Below are 18,284 nucleotides of genomic sequence, written 5' to 3' on the forward strand. Positions count from 1 at the left end.
TTTTACGTCACAGCCACAGCTTTTTCCTTTTTTGGTCTGAAGCAAAATGGCGCACAAGCGTCCTTCACCGCCCTGTCAAAGTCATAATGGCGGAGCACGCAGCTTGCGAGTAGTTATTGTTAAATAACTCGATGAAATCCCCATGAAGTCGACGTTTTTCAACGTAAATTGATAAAGAATGAAAAATTATTTCAGAAACTGTCGAGATACTTGTTTTTTAGAGGTTATTTCATATACATATTAAGTTAGTAATAGGTTGTCAAAATGGCGACTGGTGGTAGGCCTATGTCCATCTGTCAATCCGTGATGGTCAGGTGATCTATTAACAGAAAACAAAACTGGACATAAAGACAATGCAGCACACTAGATATACGCTTTATGAACAAATAAGTATTCGTTGAGGAATAATTTGATGTAAAAATAAAACAAAAATGTTACTTATATGAATATAATTGTTGTGGTTATTGATAGGATAATGTTTGTCTTTAAACTCTGACGTAGGTCTACTGCCCTCATGACAGAAGAAAAATGGCCGCCTCCATGCACGGCGCTGTGAAGGTTCTGTGTCGTTTATCGCCATCAATTACTCTCCCGTTGCGTCAATATCAGGTATTATTTTAAATCATGCAATTGATATACTCGCGTTCCGTTTATTTGTATGTGTAAGAAGTTATCAGGTCTTCTGATTAGCTTTCTAGCTCGTTAGTCAACAGCAACAGTGCCGTAAGGGCATATTCCATAAGATTTAATTTTATTAAATTCTAAATGTTTTTTTTTTAAATTAAAAACACAGTGAATGCTGTAACACATAATATATATAGTAGTGGTTTCGTCAGCTAACTGCAGAAAATTCTGAAATCATTCAATAACAACAGTGATGGATGCAGTTTAAGAGTTACAGTCATGTTTACAAGTTAGGCTTTTAATAAAGACAGTTTTAAAGTTGTTGTTTTTTAAAGTTATGTTTACATACTATATTTGGATAATAATAAACTTAAATTATATAGCACAAGTTATTAAGGTGTTCAGGATGACTTTGCTGATGTGATGTTCTCTTTCCTCTAGTCATGTCTGCAGAGGTTACCTGTGAGGTTACCTGTCAGACCATGTCCAGGTGTACCTCCTTGTCGCTTCTATAGCAGCCCGGCCTCGCTGCATGATGAAGAAACTCCTCAGGCTGCTGAGGCTCAGTCCCGGTACAAGGACAAACCCTGGGAATACCTGGAGAGTGAAGGTGAGTGAACAAGCGGACAGTCTCATTGTTGGCCTTAAAAGCGGGTTTAACACTTTATCGTCCCCCCCTGACAGAGTACACAGACAAGTATGGAACCAGTCCAGTGTGGGCCGGGTACAGGAGGAACCACAAAGGAGGGATCCCCCCACAGAAGACCCGCAAGACCTGCATTGTAAACATTCTACTTTAATCCATTGCACTACATTGAATCCATATTAAGATGGATCTTAATCCAGTTTACATTAGTTTTAACTCATGTTACTTTAATTTTAAGAATCCCCATGGGTCAGACAGATTTAAAGTGACTGTCACATGTTTGTGTTTCTGCAGAGAGGAGATAAGGTTTGTGGGAACCCCTGCCCAATATGTCGGGATCCGAAGGTTGTCATCCATCACCAGGTGAGTTTACATCTCAGAGGATTCATTTCTACTCGCATCATATCTAAGTCTGGTTTTTATAACAAACCTACTCAGAGCTTACCTGTGCTAAGCTCACCTGTCTGTGTGTTCTGCAGAATGTGAAGCTGCTGCAGCAGTTCATCAGCCCTCACACTGGAGAGGTTTATGATCCCACCCGAACAGGTGAGTCCACAGTATCGGTCTCTCTCAAACCGCTCCCTCCTCACTCACACTACAACCTACAAATCTTTTTTTTAGAGGTGTTTGAGTTTGCGCAGGTGATAACTCAGATGTTGTGTGTGTGCAGGTGTGTGTATGAAGCAGCAGAAGAAGCTGACCGAGGCGATCAACACGTCCAGAGATCACGGTACGTCACCGTAAACAAACTTCATGTATGTGTGTGTATTTATGTAACGGTTACGGTGTTCCAAAACAAAGGCTTCTATTCCTGCAGTTACTTTTATTTATTTACCTCCGACACAATTATTAAAGTCTGAACTACAGAGAAGAAAACAGGTCAGCACCTTTCACTCTGTGGCGCCACCTGCTGGCAACAGGATTTCACTTATTGTTGTTTAGGGGGGCTTTTTATGCCTTAATTTAGAGACAAGGCGCTGGACAGTCAGAAATCAGGGAGAGTGGCGGATGACATGCGGATTAGAACCCGGGCCGTCCACTAGGAGGACTGTTGGCTCCGTACATGGGCCGCCCGAAGTAACCACTAGGCCAACAGCGCCCCAGGGTTCACTCTGAGTTGTATGTTGTGTTCGACTTTCAGTCTGACATATGTTAAAATAAACTTTATCCGTCCATGTTGCCAGTTTTTCTCTGCACGTTCCCAGTTTAAGATCAGAGACACTCGGCACACTCCTGCTGCTGTATTTGTTATGACAAACATTTAAAGTTACTGATGAAATCCAGATTCATTAACTTCAGATCATCAATATGGAATTATGATTTTTATCAGGTAAACACCTCATGTCTGATAAGATCTCTGGATACTTTTTATTTTCTACCTTCATGAGTTAACTTTTTGTCCAATGCGGATCACATCCCTGATTCATCTAGAAAACTGAAAGGATCAGCTGATTATCATGTAAACTCATATTAAACATATACTGAGTCTGATGTTAAATACTTCTGCATTACATCCAATGATCTTATTGAAATATATAATAAGAAACGCCACCTGTGCTTCTTTCCTCACTAGTCCTCATTAGACCCACCAGGGGTCAGTTAAGGTCGCCTCTCACGTTCACACACTGGATGCTTGAATAGCGAGACAATGGCCCTTTCTGAATTTTCACAGTTCAGTAGGCAGTACGTACTTTTTAGTAGTGAGTTTCAGTACACTGAACTTTCGTGGTCATTTAGTAGGAATTTTGTGTCCACCTCAGTATACTGAACATTTCAACATGGATACTAACTTCCGGGTTTTATGCAGTATGGATCGGATGCGTGTTTTCAGGAAATTAATTGTATTTTACCACCCACAATGCTTTGCGAAATTAAACGTAAATCTTCACTTCACGTGCGCCTCCAAATCAAAACAAACGATAGCACGGATAGTCGGTACTGTCTACTGCCAGATTGAGTAGGTACTTGGCAATTCGGATGCACCCAGTTAGTTTTGTCACTAACCCACCCTCTCTCTCTCTCTCTCTCTCTCTCTCAGGTCTACTCCCCTTTCAGATCCCATACGTTGAGTTTTTAGAAGAAGATTACTCCAACTCCCATGATGCAGTGGGCTCCACCCCCCCTGCTCCCTCCCTAATGTCAGGTGACAGCTGGTACACCTGGTACGGTGACATTACACCTGATGAGGGGGAGGTGGCCAAAGTGAGGAAGACGTACGGAGCGTACCTGAAGTGATGAAGAGGAGACGGGTGATGCTGTGTGACATCATCACGTGTGTTACGATGTTCATGTCGGTGTAAATAAAGAAATCTGCTCATTAAAAGCTGATGATAGATGATTTATTTATTGACCTTCAGGCTCTGTGTTCAGGCGTTCTCAGGTAAAAACGTTCTCAGGTTAAAAACCTGCAGGATGAGTCCAGAACAGAGACCGAATACAGATCTGTGTTTTATTATTGAACCGAGAAGAGAAACATGCTGTCAGTCCACATGAGGAGCAGGACGAGTCCGGAGAGAGCTCAGGTGTGTGATGCAGTTCAGGGGTTGACCTTGTTGATCATGGTCTCTCCCAGAGACTCCAGCACCTCCCTCTTGTAGTCGTCGAAGTCTCCATCGATCTGGTTGATGCTGCGGTCCTCCACCACCCACATCGTACACTGAGTCTCTGTGATGAGCCGAGCGTCGTGACTCACAATGATCACGGCTGAAACACACACGCACACAGATTAACAATGTGACTCCGTACACATCTTACTGACGCCTCTTTAGAGGAAGAATGTGCAACATTTTACACACAAATACAGCAGAAATCAAGTCTATCCTGTGTAAATGTCTCTCTGAGTCATGACTGTCTACAATGAGTGAGAAGCTCGAGTCCCGCTGGTTGTGTTGTTGTCAGAGCCGTGTTTACATGGACGGCCGGCTCCTCCCCTTGTGTATAAAAGCTGTTTTAGTCAAGGACTAGCGAGAACAGGAAGAACATACTGATTATTCGGATGTCATACAAGTGTTTTCAGATCACTAAACTAAAGAGCACTAACATTAGCATGCTAACACAACAATGCAGGACACAGGCAATTGTAGCTCGAGCAAAGGACAATTTCATGCGCCATTTGCGCTTAATTATGTTGCATTCTAATTCACAACTCCTTGTTCCTCAAAACAAAAACTTGTTCTCACCTCCTTTGTATTCGTTGATGGCCTCTGAGAGGGCGTCGATCGACTCGATGTCCAGATTGTTGGTGGGTTCATCCTGTCAGAGAAACGTTCACTGATCAGTCAAAATTAATCATCACACTTAAGAGTGAGTAGATCAAAGTATTAATTAGGGGAGAGTTTCTCACCAGGATGAGAACATCGGGCTGACGACAGGAAAGTTCAGCGAACACAACTCGAGCCTTCTGACCTCCTAAAAACACATGACACGGAGAGTTAGAAAATCCCACAGTGTTTGAACGTGACACAATCTCAAGAGACTCACAGAGAACATCGGACAGTGACACTCTTTACGTTCCGACTATTATTCTGACGTTCTGATTTTCCGTGTTGTCACCTGAGAGTTTGGAGATCTGGATGGTGTGGGCGTGGCTCTCCAGTCCAAACCTGCCTAGACACTTCCTGCCGTCCTGATAGGGGAGGTTGAAGTTCCTCATCAGGTACTCAGTGGCGGTCTCCTCCATGTTCAGCTGGTCTGCGTACTGCTGGTTAAAGAAGCCCACTTTCTGCAGACACAAACGTTAAATCTTAAATGATAAAGTATGGAAAACTTCAAGACGAACTTGGATCCAAGCCTTGCACTCGAGTACTAAATCACAGCACAGGAGACAGGTGGGGAGATGACTCCTGCAGCCTCAAGGTCTTTGCACACAGTCTGTGTTTATTTATCTATTCATTGTGAAAACTCGCAGCATGAGACTAAATGTGTCGTACTCATCACACAGAGGGATCAAACAGTGAAGATGATTTTTCAGGTTCTTTCACTCCTTGAAGAAATAAAACAGGGTCCTTCCACAAGAAAACAAGTCAAGAGCGAGGAGAGTTTGGCCTGGTGATAAAGGAGAGTTTCACCTGGTGATAAAGGAGAGTTTGGCCAGGTGATAAAGGAGAGTTTCACCTGGTGATAAAGGAGAGTTTGGCCAGGTGATAAAGGAGAGTTTCACCTGGTGATAAAGGAGAGTTTGGCCAGGTGATAAAGGAGAGTTTGGCCTGGTGATAAAGGAGAGTTTCACCTGGTGATAAAGGAGAGTTTCACCTGGTGATAAAGGAGAGTTTCACCTGGTGATAAAGGAGAGTTTCACCTGGTGATAAAGGAGAGTTTGGCCTGGTGATGAAGGAGAGTTTCACCTGGTGATAAAGGAGAGTTTGGCCTGGTGATGAAGGAGAGTTTCACCTGGTGATAAAGGAGAGTTTGGCCTGGTGATGAAGGAGAGTTTCACATGGTGATAAAGGAGAGTTTGGCCTGGTGATGAAGGAGAGTTTCACCTGGTGATAAAGGAGAGTTTCACATGGTGATAAAGGAGAGTTTCACCTGGTGATAAAGGAGAGTTTCACATGGTGATAAAGGAGAGTTTCACCTGGTGATAAAGGAGAGTTTCGCTTGGTGATAAAGGAGAGTTTCGCCTGGTGATAAAGGAGAGTTTCGCCTGTCAATAAGGAAGAGTTTCGCTTGGTGATAAAGGAGAGTTTAACATGGTGATAACGAGAGTGATTGTTGAAAAGGAGCTGTAAAATTATCCCGATCGCCAGTTTGAACACTAATGTCCACAAAGCAACTTATCAGGGACAGCAGTTGGCAGTATGTTTGAGGTAGGTACATACACATGCACAGCGCCCCACACACACACACACACAGCCAGCCACACACACACAGGGTTGGAATACAAAAACACCCCACAGAAAATCAAACCTGTTCCAACAAAATGAAACTAACGCAAGGTTCAGAGTCAGTTTGCGAAGAAGATTAAAACAACATGAGATCGTATTTCTTCTTAAACATGCGTCAATCCCGGTGAAAGAAAACCAGACTCGGTGTCCAAAGGCTTTCAGTCTGAATAGGTTTTCTCTTAAAAAAGGAGTAAAGACGTGTTTTTATGTTGTCAGACTTTATAAGAAAACAGTTTAGAGCAGAAACAGTGCGAGATACTCACCAGACGATGATTCTTCCTCATCTCTCCTTTAGTCTGAAACACAAACACACAGCTCAGTCAGTCAGTATGATAATCTGTCTTATTAAATATTCTCAGGTTGATTTATTTATTAAAGTAGCATTTGAAACTTGTCATACTCACAGGGTTTAGTTTCCCAGTGAGCAGCAGCAGCAGAGTACTCTTCCCCACCCCATTAGGACCCACAATACAGACTGCAGGAGGGACAAACACATTCTGAATATTATTACTGATAATAAAAGAGAAGACAGAACATCAGAACTGAGTCTGAATCAGCGTGGTCATGTTTCTCAGGAGGAGGCTGAGGCACGCTGTCCATCTGTACATACAGCCTAAAGTTACAGCTAACAAAGTTGAAGGCTACCACAGAGGTCATACTCACTCCTGGAGTCCATGTCGATTCCAAAGTCGACGTTTTTGAAGAGCGGTTTCTGAGCGTCGTAGCAGAAGTCCACACCTGAGCACAGGCGGAGACATCGTGTTTAAATCCAAACACAGAGAGGACACTGATTTCTTCCCCTCATCAAACATGCTACAGAGACTCTGCCAGATGTTGACAGACACAGCGGAGTGTACAGGTTTACAGGTGTTCTTACTGTGCAGGCCGAGTATGGGGGGCGACAGAGGTGGGGGGTTGGGGAAGGTGAACTTGACGGTGTACTCTTTAGGTCTCTTCAGCAGCTCTGTGGCGTCCTGGCTCTCCTCCTCCTGAGGTCCCTTCTTCTTCCCCTTCTGCTGCTTCCTGGTCAGAGCCTCCTTTGTCTGCTTCTCCTGAGATTTATAAACATACATATTTAATTAATACAGCATTATCGATTTCTATAATCATTATTATATTTATGGAGGGGGTCCCACTCACAGCCTGTTTGGTGGATTTGCCCCCTGCCTTCAGCTCTTTGAGTTTCTTCTCCTGTTTGTCGTACTGTTTCTGCTGCTCCTTCTGTTTCTGAACGTACATCTTCTTAAAGGTCACTGAAACACAAACAGAGCTCAGAGGTTACTATGTGGAAACAACAACAGCTTGTTTTCTCATTAAACAAAAGAATGTGCAACATTTCACACAAATACAGCAAAAAAAATCAAGTCTATCCTGTGTAAATGTGTCTCTGAGTCATGACTGTCTACAATGAGTGAGAAGCTCGAGTCCCGCTGGCTGTGTTGTTGTCAGAGCTGTGTTTACATGGACGGGACAGCCGGCTCCTCCCCTTGTGTATAAAAGCTGTTTTAGTAAAGGACTAGAGACTGTCTAGGACTAGGACTTTCCCCTGCATATCACCTCACACCCATCATCCCCCCACCACTCCTCCTGGTCACACACACACACATCTCTCATCCACCTGTATTATAGTATGTTCATATTATGTCCATATTCTTTATATTATCTGTAAACTAGTATAGCATGCTCACTGCACCTTAATCTGTATATTATAATCCTAAAAATACACTTATATTTATAGCAGCCCATTAATCCAGCCATCCAGATATACCTAATAATTCACTTTTTTTAGTCTACATCTGTAAATTTTGTAATTACTGTACATAGCACAGACACTTTCTGCTTATTTGCACTTCTGGTGAGATGCCAAACCTCATTTCGTTACTCTATACTTGTATATGTGTAATGACAATAAAGTTGAATCTCATCTCAAGAAGAAGAACATACTCACTGATTATTTGAATGTTAGTAAGAGTTTTTAGACCACCCTCATTCTGTGTCAGTTTACATGCAATGTGAAGCTATGCGCTAACTAAAGAGTGCTAACATTAGCATGCTAACACAACAATGCAGCTTGGGCTAAGTTCGTTTTTTAACTAAACTCCTTTGTGCAAACTCGAGTAGGGGGGTTGGAGGTGTGTCTATGGAGGAGAGCGGGGGCTTCAGTATGGAGGAGGTGTGGCCAAACAGCAGTTTGTTTTGGTGTCATCTACTGGATCAAAAAGTTGCACATTCTTCCTTTCAAGAAACATTTACTGAACTCTGTGATATAAAGTAAAACGACCAACATGTGTATTAAAGGATCATGTTTTTTTTTTTTAACCTTTATGTGACCACGAGGAAACGAGAGAGTCCCGAACAAGGCAGCAGGCAAAGTTAACAGTTTGAAGTTTAAAACACTATAATAAATAACATAATGTTTGCAGTGATATTAAGCACACAGAGACACACACAGGTCTGTGTGTGACACACTCACAGTAGTTCCCTCTGTAGTAGAAGAGCTTCTGGTAGTCTAAATGGATGATGTCCGTACAAACTTCGTCCAGGAAACTCTGGTCGTGAGAAACTATGAGGAGAGTTTTCTTCCAGCCCTGAAGGTAGCTGTAACAGAAAGTCATATTGAAATGATAAACATTATGAATATAATAAATTCTCCACACGGCAGCATGACGACAAGAGTTCAAAGATGGAGACTGTTCTCCCTGAACCAGCAGTATCAATCACATTTCTAGCATTGGGAGAAGAGAGCGACAGAAAATACTACACATGCCATCACCTGACAGATATTTAATTCTTTCAAAAGCGAAAGACAAAACTCAGTTTCTCCTTCGTTCCAGAAGTGATTCGCTCTCATTGCCGCTGCCATGTTTGTTTTGCTGATGCGTGGCTTGGCTTAGTCCCCGCCTGCGCAGGTAATAGGCAGCTTTCAGAAATCGGAGTAAGGCGTGTACTAGTTTTTTTTTCAGAGTTCTCCAGGAAGCAAAATTGGGATAAGACCTTTTCTCGGTTTGTAGAAATCGAGATATGATGTTTGTTCACGTGCACAAACACAAAAAGTAAATGTAAACACACTCAGTGTACGGGGTGTGAATTCTTTATTTTATGAAGAATTTTATGGTATTTATAATTAGGGGCGTGGCTTATCACACTGAGAGGCTGGCGTGCTGTGGCTGTTTGTCAGGCTCTGAATCTTTGTCTGTTTCTAGGTTGATTGAAAGATGGTTTGAGACAGCATTTCCAATATGGCGACCCCCACCGATGGGCTTCAAACATCTGCTTCTAAAACCAAAGGTGACGCTAATGAGACTGCGTCCTTGTTTGTCTTAAGTTATTAGCGCTGTGAAAAATGTAGTAACGTGGGATGTGTGATGCGTACTTGTTGAGCCAGATGACGGCGTTCAGGTCCAGGTGGTTGGTGGGTTCATCCAGCATCAGCAGGGTGGGCTCCATGAACAGAGCTCTGGGGATCAGAGGGGGAGAACAGGTAAAAAAAAAAAAAACAGCTTCTATCTGGCTCATACTGTGGGACCAGTTCACCCAGTATGTCTGCTGGTTTACCTGGCCAGAGAGACCCTCATCCTCCAGCCTCCAGAGAACCTCTTGGTGGGTCTGTTCTGCATCTCGGGGGTGAACGACAGACCAGCCAGGATCCTACGAGCTTTAGCCTCCGCCGCAGCAGCCCCGATGGCCCTGAGCTCCTCGTACACCTGGGGGGGGGGGGGAGCCACAGAGAGGCAGGTTAAACCGACACATTCTTACTGTATCTGAAATAATAAAGACTGAAGCATCTGTTCCCTGTAAACACGTCAGATATCAGGCAGAGGTTCTGTTTGATCTGACCATCATCCTGCTGACTCTGGTGGTCGCAGACACACTCACCTTATCCAGCCTCTCAGCCACACAGTCCTCTCCTCGCTCCAGACGAATCTGCAGACGTTTCTCCTCCTCCAGAAGCTTCAGACGCCGAGTGTCGGCCTTCAACACCGCCTGCACCGCCGGAGTGTCGTCAGCGACCACCTCTGCAGAGACCGACGGAAGGACAGGGGAGCAGTATTATATTAAGTACACAGAGCGTTGTAGATATTTAGACACAGGCGTGTAGACAGGTGAGTCACCTTGCTCACACAGCAGCACGTCGATATTTGGAGGAATACTGAGCGCTCTGTTGGCGATGTGCTTCAGTAACGTGGTTTTCCCTTTACTGAAACATCAGAACAACAAACGTAGTGTATTGTTACCATGGTTACACACACAGCTGATGATGATTAGCTTATGGTCAAAACAGTTAACCAAACAAAGTGAAATCTGAGTTTTTTTTTTTTTTTTTACCCGTTGGGTCCGACCAGACCGTATCTTCTCCCGGCCACGATCAGAAGGTCGGCGTTGACAAACAGCTCTTTACCGTGAGCAGAAATACTGAACTTCTCCAACTGCAGAAGAAACACAAGTTTTAAGTTTTGTATGTAAAGTTTTTTTTACATACAATAACAACCAGATCAACCTTACGTCTGAAATCATAAACACTGAACCATTCTATCAAAACGGATGTGATTGACAAAAGATGAAAATGCAGCAAAAGCTCTCGACAACATTGAGAATATGGACTGCAGTACCAATTTCAAACACTAGGTGTCAGAGTTACAGATTGCTCCTTTAAAGTCTTGTATTTCACATTTCAAATCTGACAATCTTTGGCTTTGCTTTAAACCCAGAAGAATCACATCACCGAACTTTTAAATCTGAACCTTTATATGTGAAATCATAAATAGTGAACCTTAATGTCGGAGGCGTTCTCCAGCATGGCCTGTCTGGACGACATCTCAGCCTGAGAGATGGAGAAGTCTCCTTCCAGAGCGTTCTGAGCACGAACACTGGCCACCTGACGCTCATACTCCATCTGTCATCATACACAGAGAAATACAAACAATATAACACTAAATACATGAACCATAGAGCTAATACTCCATCTGTTAAAAACACAACATGTGTGCTTATTCACATCAAGAAAACTCCGCCCACATCGACTCACCGTGACTTATCGGGTAAGTGAGACAAAGAAAAACATCGTCACCAGGAAACAAAATACTTACCATCTTCTTTTTCTTCTTCTTCTCCTTCTTGCTGAGGTTGGCGAACGGGTCGTCTTCCTGCTGCTTTGACTGTTCAGCTAACGCATCCTCAGCACTCTGACGATCACACACAGAGAGAGAGAGAGAGAGAGAGAGAGAGAGAGAAAGCTCATGTTAATCATGAAAGAGGAGAAGAAGAGTTTAATCACATCAAAGAGAGGTGTGAACACAGAACTCCTAAAACAGTAGAGGAAGAGTCTTTCTGTGTGGAGGACCAACATACCATCATCATGTCTCCTCCATCACTGTCCTCCTCTTCCTCCTCCTCCTCCTCATCCTCACTGGGTTTTCTTTCGACAGGCTTCACTTTCTGCAGGTAAACACACAGGCACAAATGTTACCTGTAAAAACTGAACATGAGAAACAGCAGAATTCAAGCACCAGCACTCACCTTCTGCTGTTCCTTCTTCGGCTTCTTGGGCTTCTCATCTACAGCATCGTTCTCTGGAGACTGAAAAACATTTTTTTAAATGACTTGAGTTAAACTCTCACATGACTCGTACACTAAATTCAAATGTTTATCGAATCAGATCATCCCTCGTGTTTTTATTTTTAAGTTGTTTCCCCCTTCACAGCCTCACGACGGAGTCATGTGTCATGATCTCACGGTTCTGTTTCACTCACCTTCGATTTAACCTCTGTCGTCGTCTTCTTCTGTGAACCCTTCTCTTCATCCTCCTTCTCCTTCTCCTCCTCTTCATCAGACAGAGCCTGACGACAAACACACACAAGTCAGCATGTGACACCTATAACACATCCACAAAAAGACGGTGGCCCTTAAGGGGTCAAAAAAAACAACCATTTTCTGAAATGCTGATGTTTTCTGTCCTGCAGGGCCGACGTCACTCTCACAGAGATGGTGAACTCAGAGACATCGTTACAAACACAACACTTGTGTGATTTATGGATCAGTATGTTTACTGATTATTAATTGGAGAAGGAGAAACATTAACATGCAGGAGAACACCCACCTTCACTTTCTTCGGCTTTGGTTTGTCTTTTTTCTTTGCTTTCTCAACCTCCTGAGTCACACACAGACACATACAGATACACAAACATCTATCAGATACAGATCTACTACATACAGATCTATCAGAAACACATCTAAATATTTAAACTGTCAGACGTTCATTATATGTAATAAAAGTCATGTTTCCACTGCAGGAACTCTTCACAGAGACCAGGAACCCTTGGATGACCTAGCAGCGACCTGCGTCTAATTTTAGTTCTGGGAACTTAAAGGCAGAATATGTGATTTTTCACACTAAATGTAGCAGAAATCAAGCATATCCTCTGAAAATAACTGAGTCATGACTGTCTACAATGGGTGTTAACACTGGAGTCCCGCTGTCTGTGATGCTTTCCGAGCTTTCCTAGCTGTAGCTTTGTTTACATCACGGGCCGGCTGACTCCTCCCCTCGCGTATAAAACTTGTTTAATTGAGGGACTAGAGAAAAGAAGAATAACATACTGTACTCACTGCTTCATTGGATGTCATGTAAGCGTTTCTAGATCACGGTCATTTCGGGTAAATTTACATGCAGTGTGAAGATACGAGCATAATGAAGATCACTAGCATTAGCATGCTAGTTGTTTTGGTTTTATGCTGGTGCTCAAGGGCGACATCTGCTGGATCAAAAAAAATTGCATTTTCTTTCTTTAACGGTTACTCCTACAGAGTCCCTGCATGTGGGGGTGTGTTCTGAAACAAGCACAGGTACTTTAGGGGCGGGACTTAAACCTAAGCACACTCCTGATTGGTAGTTGTAGGGGTTAATTTATTTGCTGGGTTTAAACTAGCAGAAGCTCAATCTTTTTAAACATCACCTCATCCCTGCTTGTTTGAAGATTAATATGAAACACTCCGAGAACATTTCACCTTTTTAACTGGTTTCTCGTCTTCATCACCCTCCTCCTCTTCATCACCACTCTGACTGAGAGCTGCAAAGATGTTTCCCCCCTGAAAAACACACAAGATGATCCCGTGATGAAACAGAGAATAAAAGATAAAAACAGTGTGTTTCATCAGAGTGTATATAGTACAGAGTGTTCAGTTTACCTTTTTCTTTTTGTTGCCTCTGCTCGGGACGATGACTGTGGACATGAACATAAAAACATTATATGGATGTTTCCTGCAACTTAACCTCCCTGAGGATTCAACGGAAATTTAAACTAGACTAGTTAACAAGTCTAAAGGCCCTCACACAGCAAGCAGACGGCAAAGACTACAGCCGACGGCCAACGACCACGTACGTTCTGCACATGCGTGAGAGGAAATAACTCTCCATGCCAGCAGGCGGCGGTAGTCTGTTGTTATGATACAAGAAGACCATTTTCACACCGCTGTCGCTCACCACTCGTATTATAGGTAGCGACTAATGGAGAATAATGTCTGATAAAAAAATTTGAAAATGGAACTCTGTGTGGAGTTTACGCGTTCTCCCCGTGCATGTGTGGGCTCTCTCCGGGTACTCCGGCTTCCTCCCATAGTCCAAAGACATGCTGGTTAGGTTAATTAGTGACTCTTAATTCGTAAATTTCCCCATTGTGGGATAAATAAAGGATTATCTTATCTTAATTGCTCTAAATGTGTCAGCTCTGTGATTGGCTGGCGACCAGTCCAGGTTGTGCTACATCACTTTCTGAAAAGTGCACTACAAATAAAGTCTGATCGATTGATCCATCCACTGTGCTGGTTTGTGTCCAGGCAGTGTATTGAGGTGAGCAGGTACATTTACTGGACCTTCAGCCCCACCTAGTGGCAGGTGGCTGACTTACAGCTTAGACACAACATTTGACCAGCATCGAGTGTCTTTATTTCAATAATAATCACTTTACAACAACTAGTAAATTTGGGGCTGACGATGTTTAAATGTTTAATCATCTTAACACGAGATATGATGACAATGATCTCCGTGTTGGAGCTCCTCACCTGACTCTTCGTCCTCGTCGTCCTCATCACTGGCCTGAACTGAGAGCTTATTCAGCTTCAGCATGACATCCTCGTCGTCGTCATCATCGTCTGCTGCTTTTGCTTTCCGCCGGTCTTTCTTCTTTTTCTGAGGCTGAAAAAGACAAACTGACACGTCAGCAACGACCTCACCATCGTTAAACCTCCATTAAACCATCAGGGGTTTAATGGAGGTGTGTCCTGTTACGGCAGCTCTGTTTACGTTCTGTCTGAAGTTATGGTGTCAAGTTTACTCTAAACTAAACATGTAAACTAGTTAGTAACTTAAAGGAGCAATATGTAACTCTGACACCTAGTGTTTAAAATGGGTACTGCAGTCCAAATTCTAAACATTGGAGAGAGCTGTCTCATGACATTCAAACTAACCAAAACACTTGAAAAGGTTACCTGTTTACTGTGGGATTCCTTCACAGACGCCTCCTCCATCTTTTCATCTTTACTCTCCGTGGCCAGCTCCTCAAAGAACTGCAGGGAAACAGCACACACCATAACACAACAACATTCACATAACATTCACACAACATCCAGACAACAACACAACCTCTACACAGACAACATCCACATGTGAACTCTCTCACAGGGTGTCTGTCGGAGATGAAACAGGAGCTGTGAAACCGTTTAATCAAAGATAAATCATCGTCAGTACTCACGCTCTTTTTGCCTTTCTTTGCACCCTTCCCTTTCTTCACCGTCTTTTCAACTGGAGGAAAAATAAAATAAGACAGTGAATCATTAGTGGTCATACTGAGCACTGACAAACACTAAAAACAAACATTGTCATCATCTCCAGAACCCCCTCCGTTAACCGCATCACTCCTTCAGCATCTTCATCGGTTAAATATCGACTTCCAGATTCTGCTCGTCACCCTTAAGACATCGCTCCTCTGTACCTCTCTGAACTCCTGCACATCAACACACCCACCCGCACTCTCAGGTCTCATCCTTCATCAAACTCACTGCCCCACCCGCCCGCCCGCCCGCCCGCCCGCCCGCCCGCCCGCCCGATTCTGCAACGCCGAAATGCAATGTAAAAATCACAGACTGGGGCACCAATATTACACCATCGCAGAGTCAATAACAAGGTACAACGACGTGGTAGCCCTTTTTAGACTGACTTTATTCGCAAAAGTCAAATTGGGTAAAAAAAAAAAAAAGCGCTGTGCTTGGCTGCTGGCTCTGTTACTAACCCTGAAGAAGGTACAGAGGGGGGGATAACTACATCCCCCCATTACCCCTCTGCGAAATTCAGATTGAAGGCGAAATGTCACAACTTGAAACAGCAGTCTGAAACGGGCTAGGGCTGATGGCGGCTGAGCTTTATTATTTTTGTAATGAGACCTTGAGTGTTTTAAGAGGCGCCTATACATGGGCGGCAGTGGCTCAGTCCGTAGGGACTTGGTTTTAGAACCGGAGGGTCGGTGGTTCAAGTCCCGGTGCGGATCAAATCTGGAAGTTTGTCTGGTAGCTGGAGAGGTGACAGGTCAAGCACTGCCAAGGTGCTATTGAGGAAGGCACCGAACCCCCAACTGCTCTGGTGCGCTCTCTGCTTAGCAGCTTGTAGCAGCCCCACTCTGACATCTCTCCATGTCCACAGGTCCTGTGTATGTGTGTGATTCGGGCCTGTGTGTGTGAGTAGCATGTCCCCATAAATAACAGTGTAAACCCGAATTTCCCTCAGAGATAAATAAAGGATATCAAAATCAAAAATATAAAAAGTATTATTTAAAAAAACAAACAGTAGCCCTATTCAGACGGCCACTTCAAAGCGCAATATTTACGTCCATGTGATGTTTCGCCATCAATCTGAACGCCGTCGTTATCCAACCGTATTTTACAAACATTTTAAATGTTTTTATTTATTGCTTGTTAAACTTTAATTCACCGTCTCCTTTATCTTATTATTTTTATTGAATTCGTCTTTAAATCATTTTTAACACACTGTCAATCACTTCTCCTCTCTCATGTAAAAGCACTTTAAAACTGCAATTGACTTTGTCCGACAGGTGGTGTATAAATAAAGTTTGATTGAGTGATTGAGGAGATTTAAAGCTGCAGCTGTTGTTAACACACAAAAGTCCATGAAACCAGAGGTGTGTGCAGAGCTGCTATTTGTTCTCACACAAAGAGCTGCACGCTGACAGTCAGCAGTTTAACATCACACACAGTTCATTTAACCAGGACACTGTTTAATACAGTTAAATTATTAATGGAGACTCTGATTAAACTGAGATATGAAATGTGGCACATGTGTCAGTTCATTCAACGCTATCTGTGACTCTCATGACAGGGGAATGTTAGCTGAGATCACCTTCATTTAAAAAGGTGATCAATCATCACCTCGTTTACTGCTACACTTATTTTGAATATCACAAAAAAAAAAAAAAATCAGGAATCAGAAATCATTTAATTTGAACTTGGAAATGAGCCCAGCGTGCAACAAACATAACTCACAAATGTTGTAATAATTATTAGCTTTAGGATTATTTTTGCAAAACGTATTCAGTTTAATCCAACTATTAACTCTTCCAGCAGAGTTTGTTGTGTTATAATAAAGATTAAATGGTTGGTTTGACTCATGGTAACACTTTCACCTTTTGATAATCGCGCTAAAGGCCTCGTTTTATCTCGCTTCATGTGAGTTGTAAAAGTGGATATTACACAGAAATAACTCACATTATATTAAATCTATTACAGCGGATTTAATAAGAAGACACACACGACACGTGCAAAGCATTCACTTGTTTATGACATTTTAAATAAAGTCGTGAAAAGGGAAGTTTAAGGTGCATTTGGTACATTTTTCTACGGGGTTCGGCGCTGCGGAGTCGAGCTAGCTTCACGTTAGCTGTGATGCTACTGAACCTGTTAGCTTCCAAACCGATCATTTAAACGTTTTCTTACCGGCCGCAGGAGCCGCTTCGTCGCCCACCCACTCCGCTTCTTCTTTGCTCTTCTTCGGCATGTTGAGACTTTAAGTGATAATAACGAAGATGAGCAGGTTTATTCTTCTTTTATTCAGTAAGATGTATCATCCACACACACACATGTACTGCGGCCCAGCACCGTGATGATGATGACGTCATGCCGGCAAGCCAACAGACTGTCGTTCTTCTTCTTCTTCTTCTCTGAAGCTGTTGTTCTCAACCTGCTGCCACCTGCTGGATTTAGATCAGTACTACAGTGTGATTTGACAGATTTATATTCATCGCCATTTCGCCTTATTATTTTATTTAAATTATTGGAAAACACATTGACAAAGAATCCTCATTTGAAATGATGCTGAGGTTCAGACTGCAATAGAAAAGATACAAATAAACCACACACACACACACAAAAACACACAAACATAGACACACACACACAAACAAACACAGACACACACAGACTGACACACAGACACACACAAAAACACACAAAACACAGATACACACACAAACAAACAAACACATACACACACAGACTGACACACAGACACACGTATCAAGGACACACACACACACATCAAGGAGACACACACACACACACACACACACACACAGACTGACACACAGACACACATATCAAGGACACACACACACACACACACACAGAAGCAGACGAACAAACACAGACACACACAGACTGACACACAGACACACATATCAAGGACACACACACACACACACACACAGAAGCAGACGAACAAACACAGACACACACAGACTGACACACAGACACACATATCAAGGACACACACACACACACACAGAAGCAGACGAACAAACACAGATTGGCGCACACGCACACACACACACACACACACACACACACACACACACACACACACACACACAGAAGCAGACGAACAAACACACACAAACACAGACTGACACAAACGTTTTTAGAGTAGGAGCAGCCTATGCTGTCTGTGCGTTTGTAAATAACATATCCATAATCAAGGACAGAAAGGAAAACTGCTTCTGTAATTATTTTCCTGGTGAATAAAAGGACCCAAGATTTGTTTCCAAACAGAAAGCCCAGTTGTTGTCTTAGTT

At 43.0% G+C, this 18,284-nt stretch overlaps 2 protein-coding genes across 2 annotated transcripts; one reads left to right on the forward strand and one right to left on the reverse strand.

Moving 5' to 3' along the window:
• Positions 1-127: 127 nt before the first annotated feature.
• Positions 128-3,598, forward strand: mrps18b (mitochondrial ribosomal protein S18B). The gene is made up of 8 exons (XM_020646645.3): positions 128-163; positions 502-609; positions 1,066-1,234; positions 1,309-1,406; positions 1,565-1,633; positions 1,750-1,816; positions 1,941-2,000; positions 3,309-3,598. The coding sequence occupies exons 1-8, from the start codon at positions 143-145 to the stop codon at positions 3,503-3,505; spliced, it is 789 nt and encodes a 262-aa protein (XP_020502301.2). The 5' UTR covers positions 128-142; the 3' UTR covers positions 3,506-3,598.
• Positions 3,596-17,333, reverse strand: abcf1 (ATP-binding cassette, sub-family F (GCN20), member 1). The gene is made up of 27 exons (XM_020646644.3): positions 17,152-17,333; positions 14,901-14,950; positions 14,638-14,715; positions 14,212-14,344; positions 13,339-13,373; positions 13,159-13,239; positions 12,251-12,301; positions 11,904-11,990; positions 11,671-11,730; positions 11,503-11,589; positions 11,241-11,336; positions 10,925-11,047; positions 10,480-10,580; positions 10,266-10,351; positions 10,030-10,169; positions 9,709-9,857; positions 9,527-9,610; positions 8,627-8,751; positions 7,294-7,406; positions 7,031-7,205; positions 6,817-6,891; positions 6,558-6,628; positions 6,417-6,449; positions 4,823-4,991; positions 4,614-4,678; positions 4,450-4,522; positions 3,596-3,973 (listed from the first exon to the last, which is right to left on the reverse strand). Exons 1-27 carry the CDS (start codon positions 17,210-17,212, stop codon positions 3,807-3,809), a joined length of 2,568 nt encoding a protein of 855 aa, XP_020502300.2. The 5' UTR covers positions 17,213-17,333; the 3' UTR covers positions 3,596-3,806.
• Between the last annotated feature and the right edge of the window lie 951 nt (positions 17,334-18,284).

This window comes from Labrus bergylta, chromosome 19 (assembly GCF_963930695.1).
Source record: "Labrus bergylta chromosome 19, fLabBer1.1, whole genome shotgun sequence".
Taxonomy (NCBI): Eukaryota; Metazoa; Chordata; class Actinopteri; order Labriformes; family Labridae; genus Labrus; species Labrus bergylta.

What these genes read in the sequence shown, in the direction of transcription:
- mrps18b (XM_020646645.3), top strand. Translation starts at nt 143, where the DNA reads ATGAAGTCGACGTTTTTCAAC. An exon ending in GGAATACCTGGAGAGTGAAG is followed by an intron (nt 1,235 to 1,308) that starts GTGAGTGAACAA and finishes CCCCCCTGACAG; the next exon opens with AGTACACAGACAAGTATGGA. An exon ending in AGGTTGTCATCCATCACCAG is followed by an intron (nt 1,634 to 1,749) that starts GTGAGTTTACAT and finishes TGTGTTCTGCAG; the next exon opens with AATGTGAAGCTGCTGCAGCA.
- abcf1 (XM_020646644.3), bottom strand. Translation starts at nt 17,212, where the DNA reads ATGCCGAAGAAGAGCAAAGAAGAAGCGGAGTGGGTGGGCGACGAAGCG. An exon ending in CGAAGCGGCTCCTGCGGCCG is followed by an intron (nt 14,951 to 17,151) that starts GTAAGAAAACGT and finishes TTTTTCCTCCAG; the next exon opens with TTGAAAAGACGGTGAAGAAA. An exon ending in CGACAGAGGTTAAATCGAAG is followed by an intron (nt 11,731 to 11,903) that starts GTGAGTGAAACA and finishes AATGTTTTTCAG; the next exon opens with TCTCCAGAGAACGATGCTGT.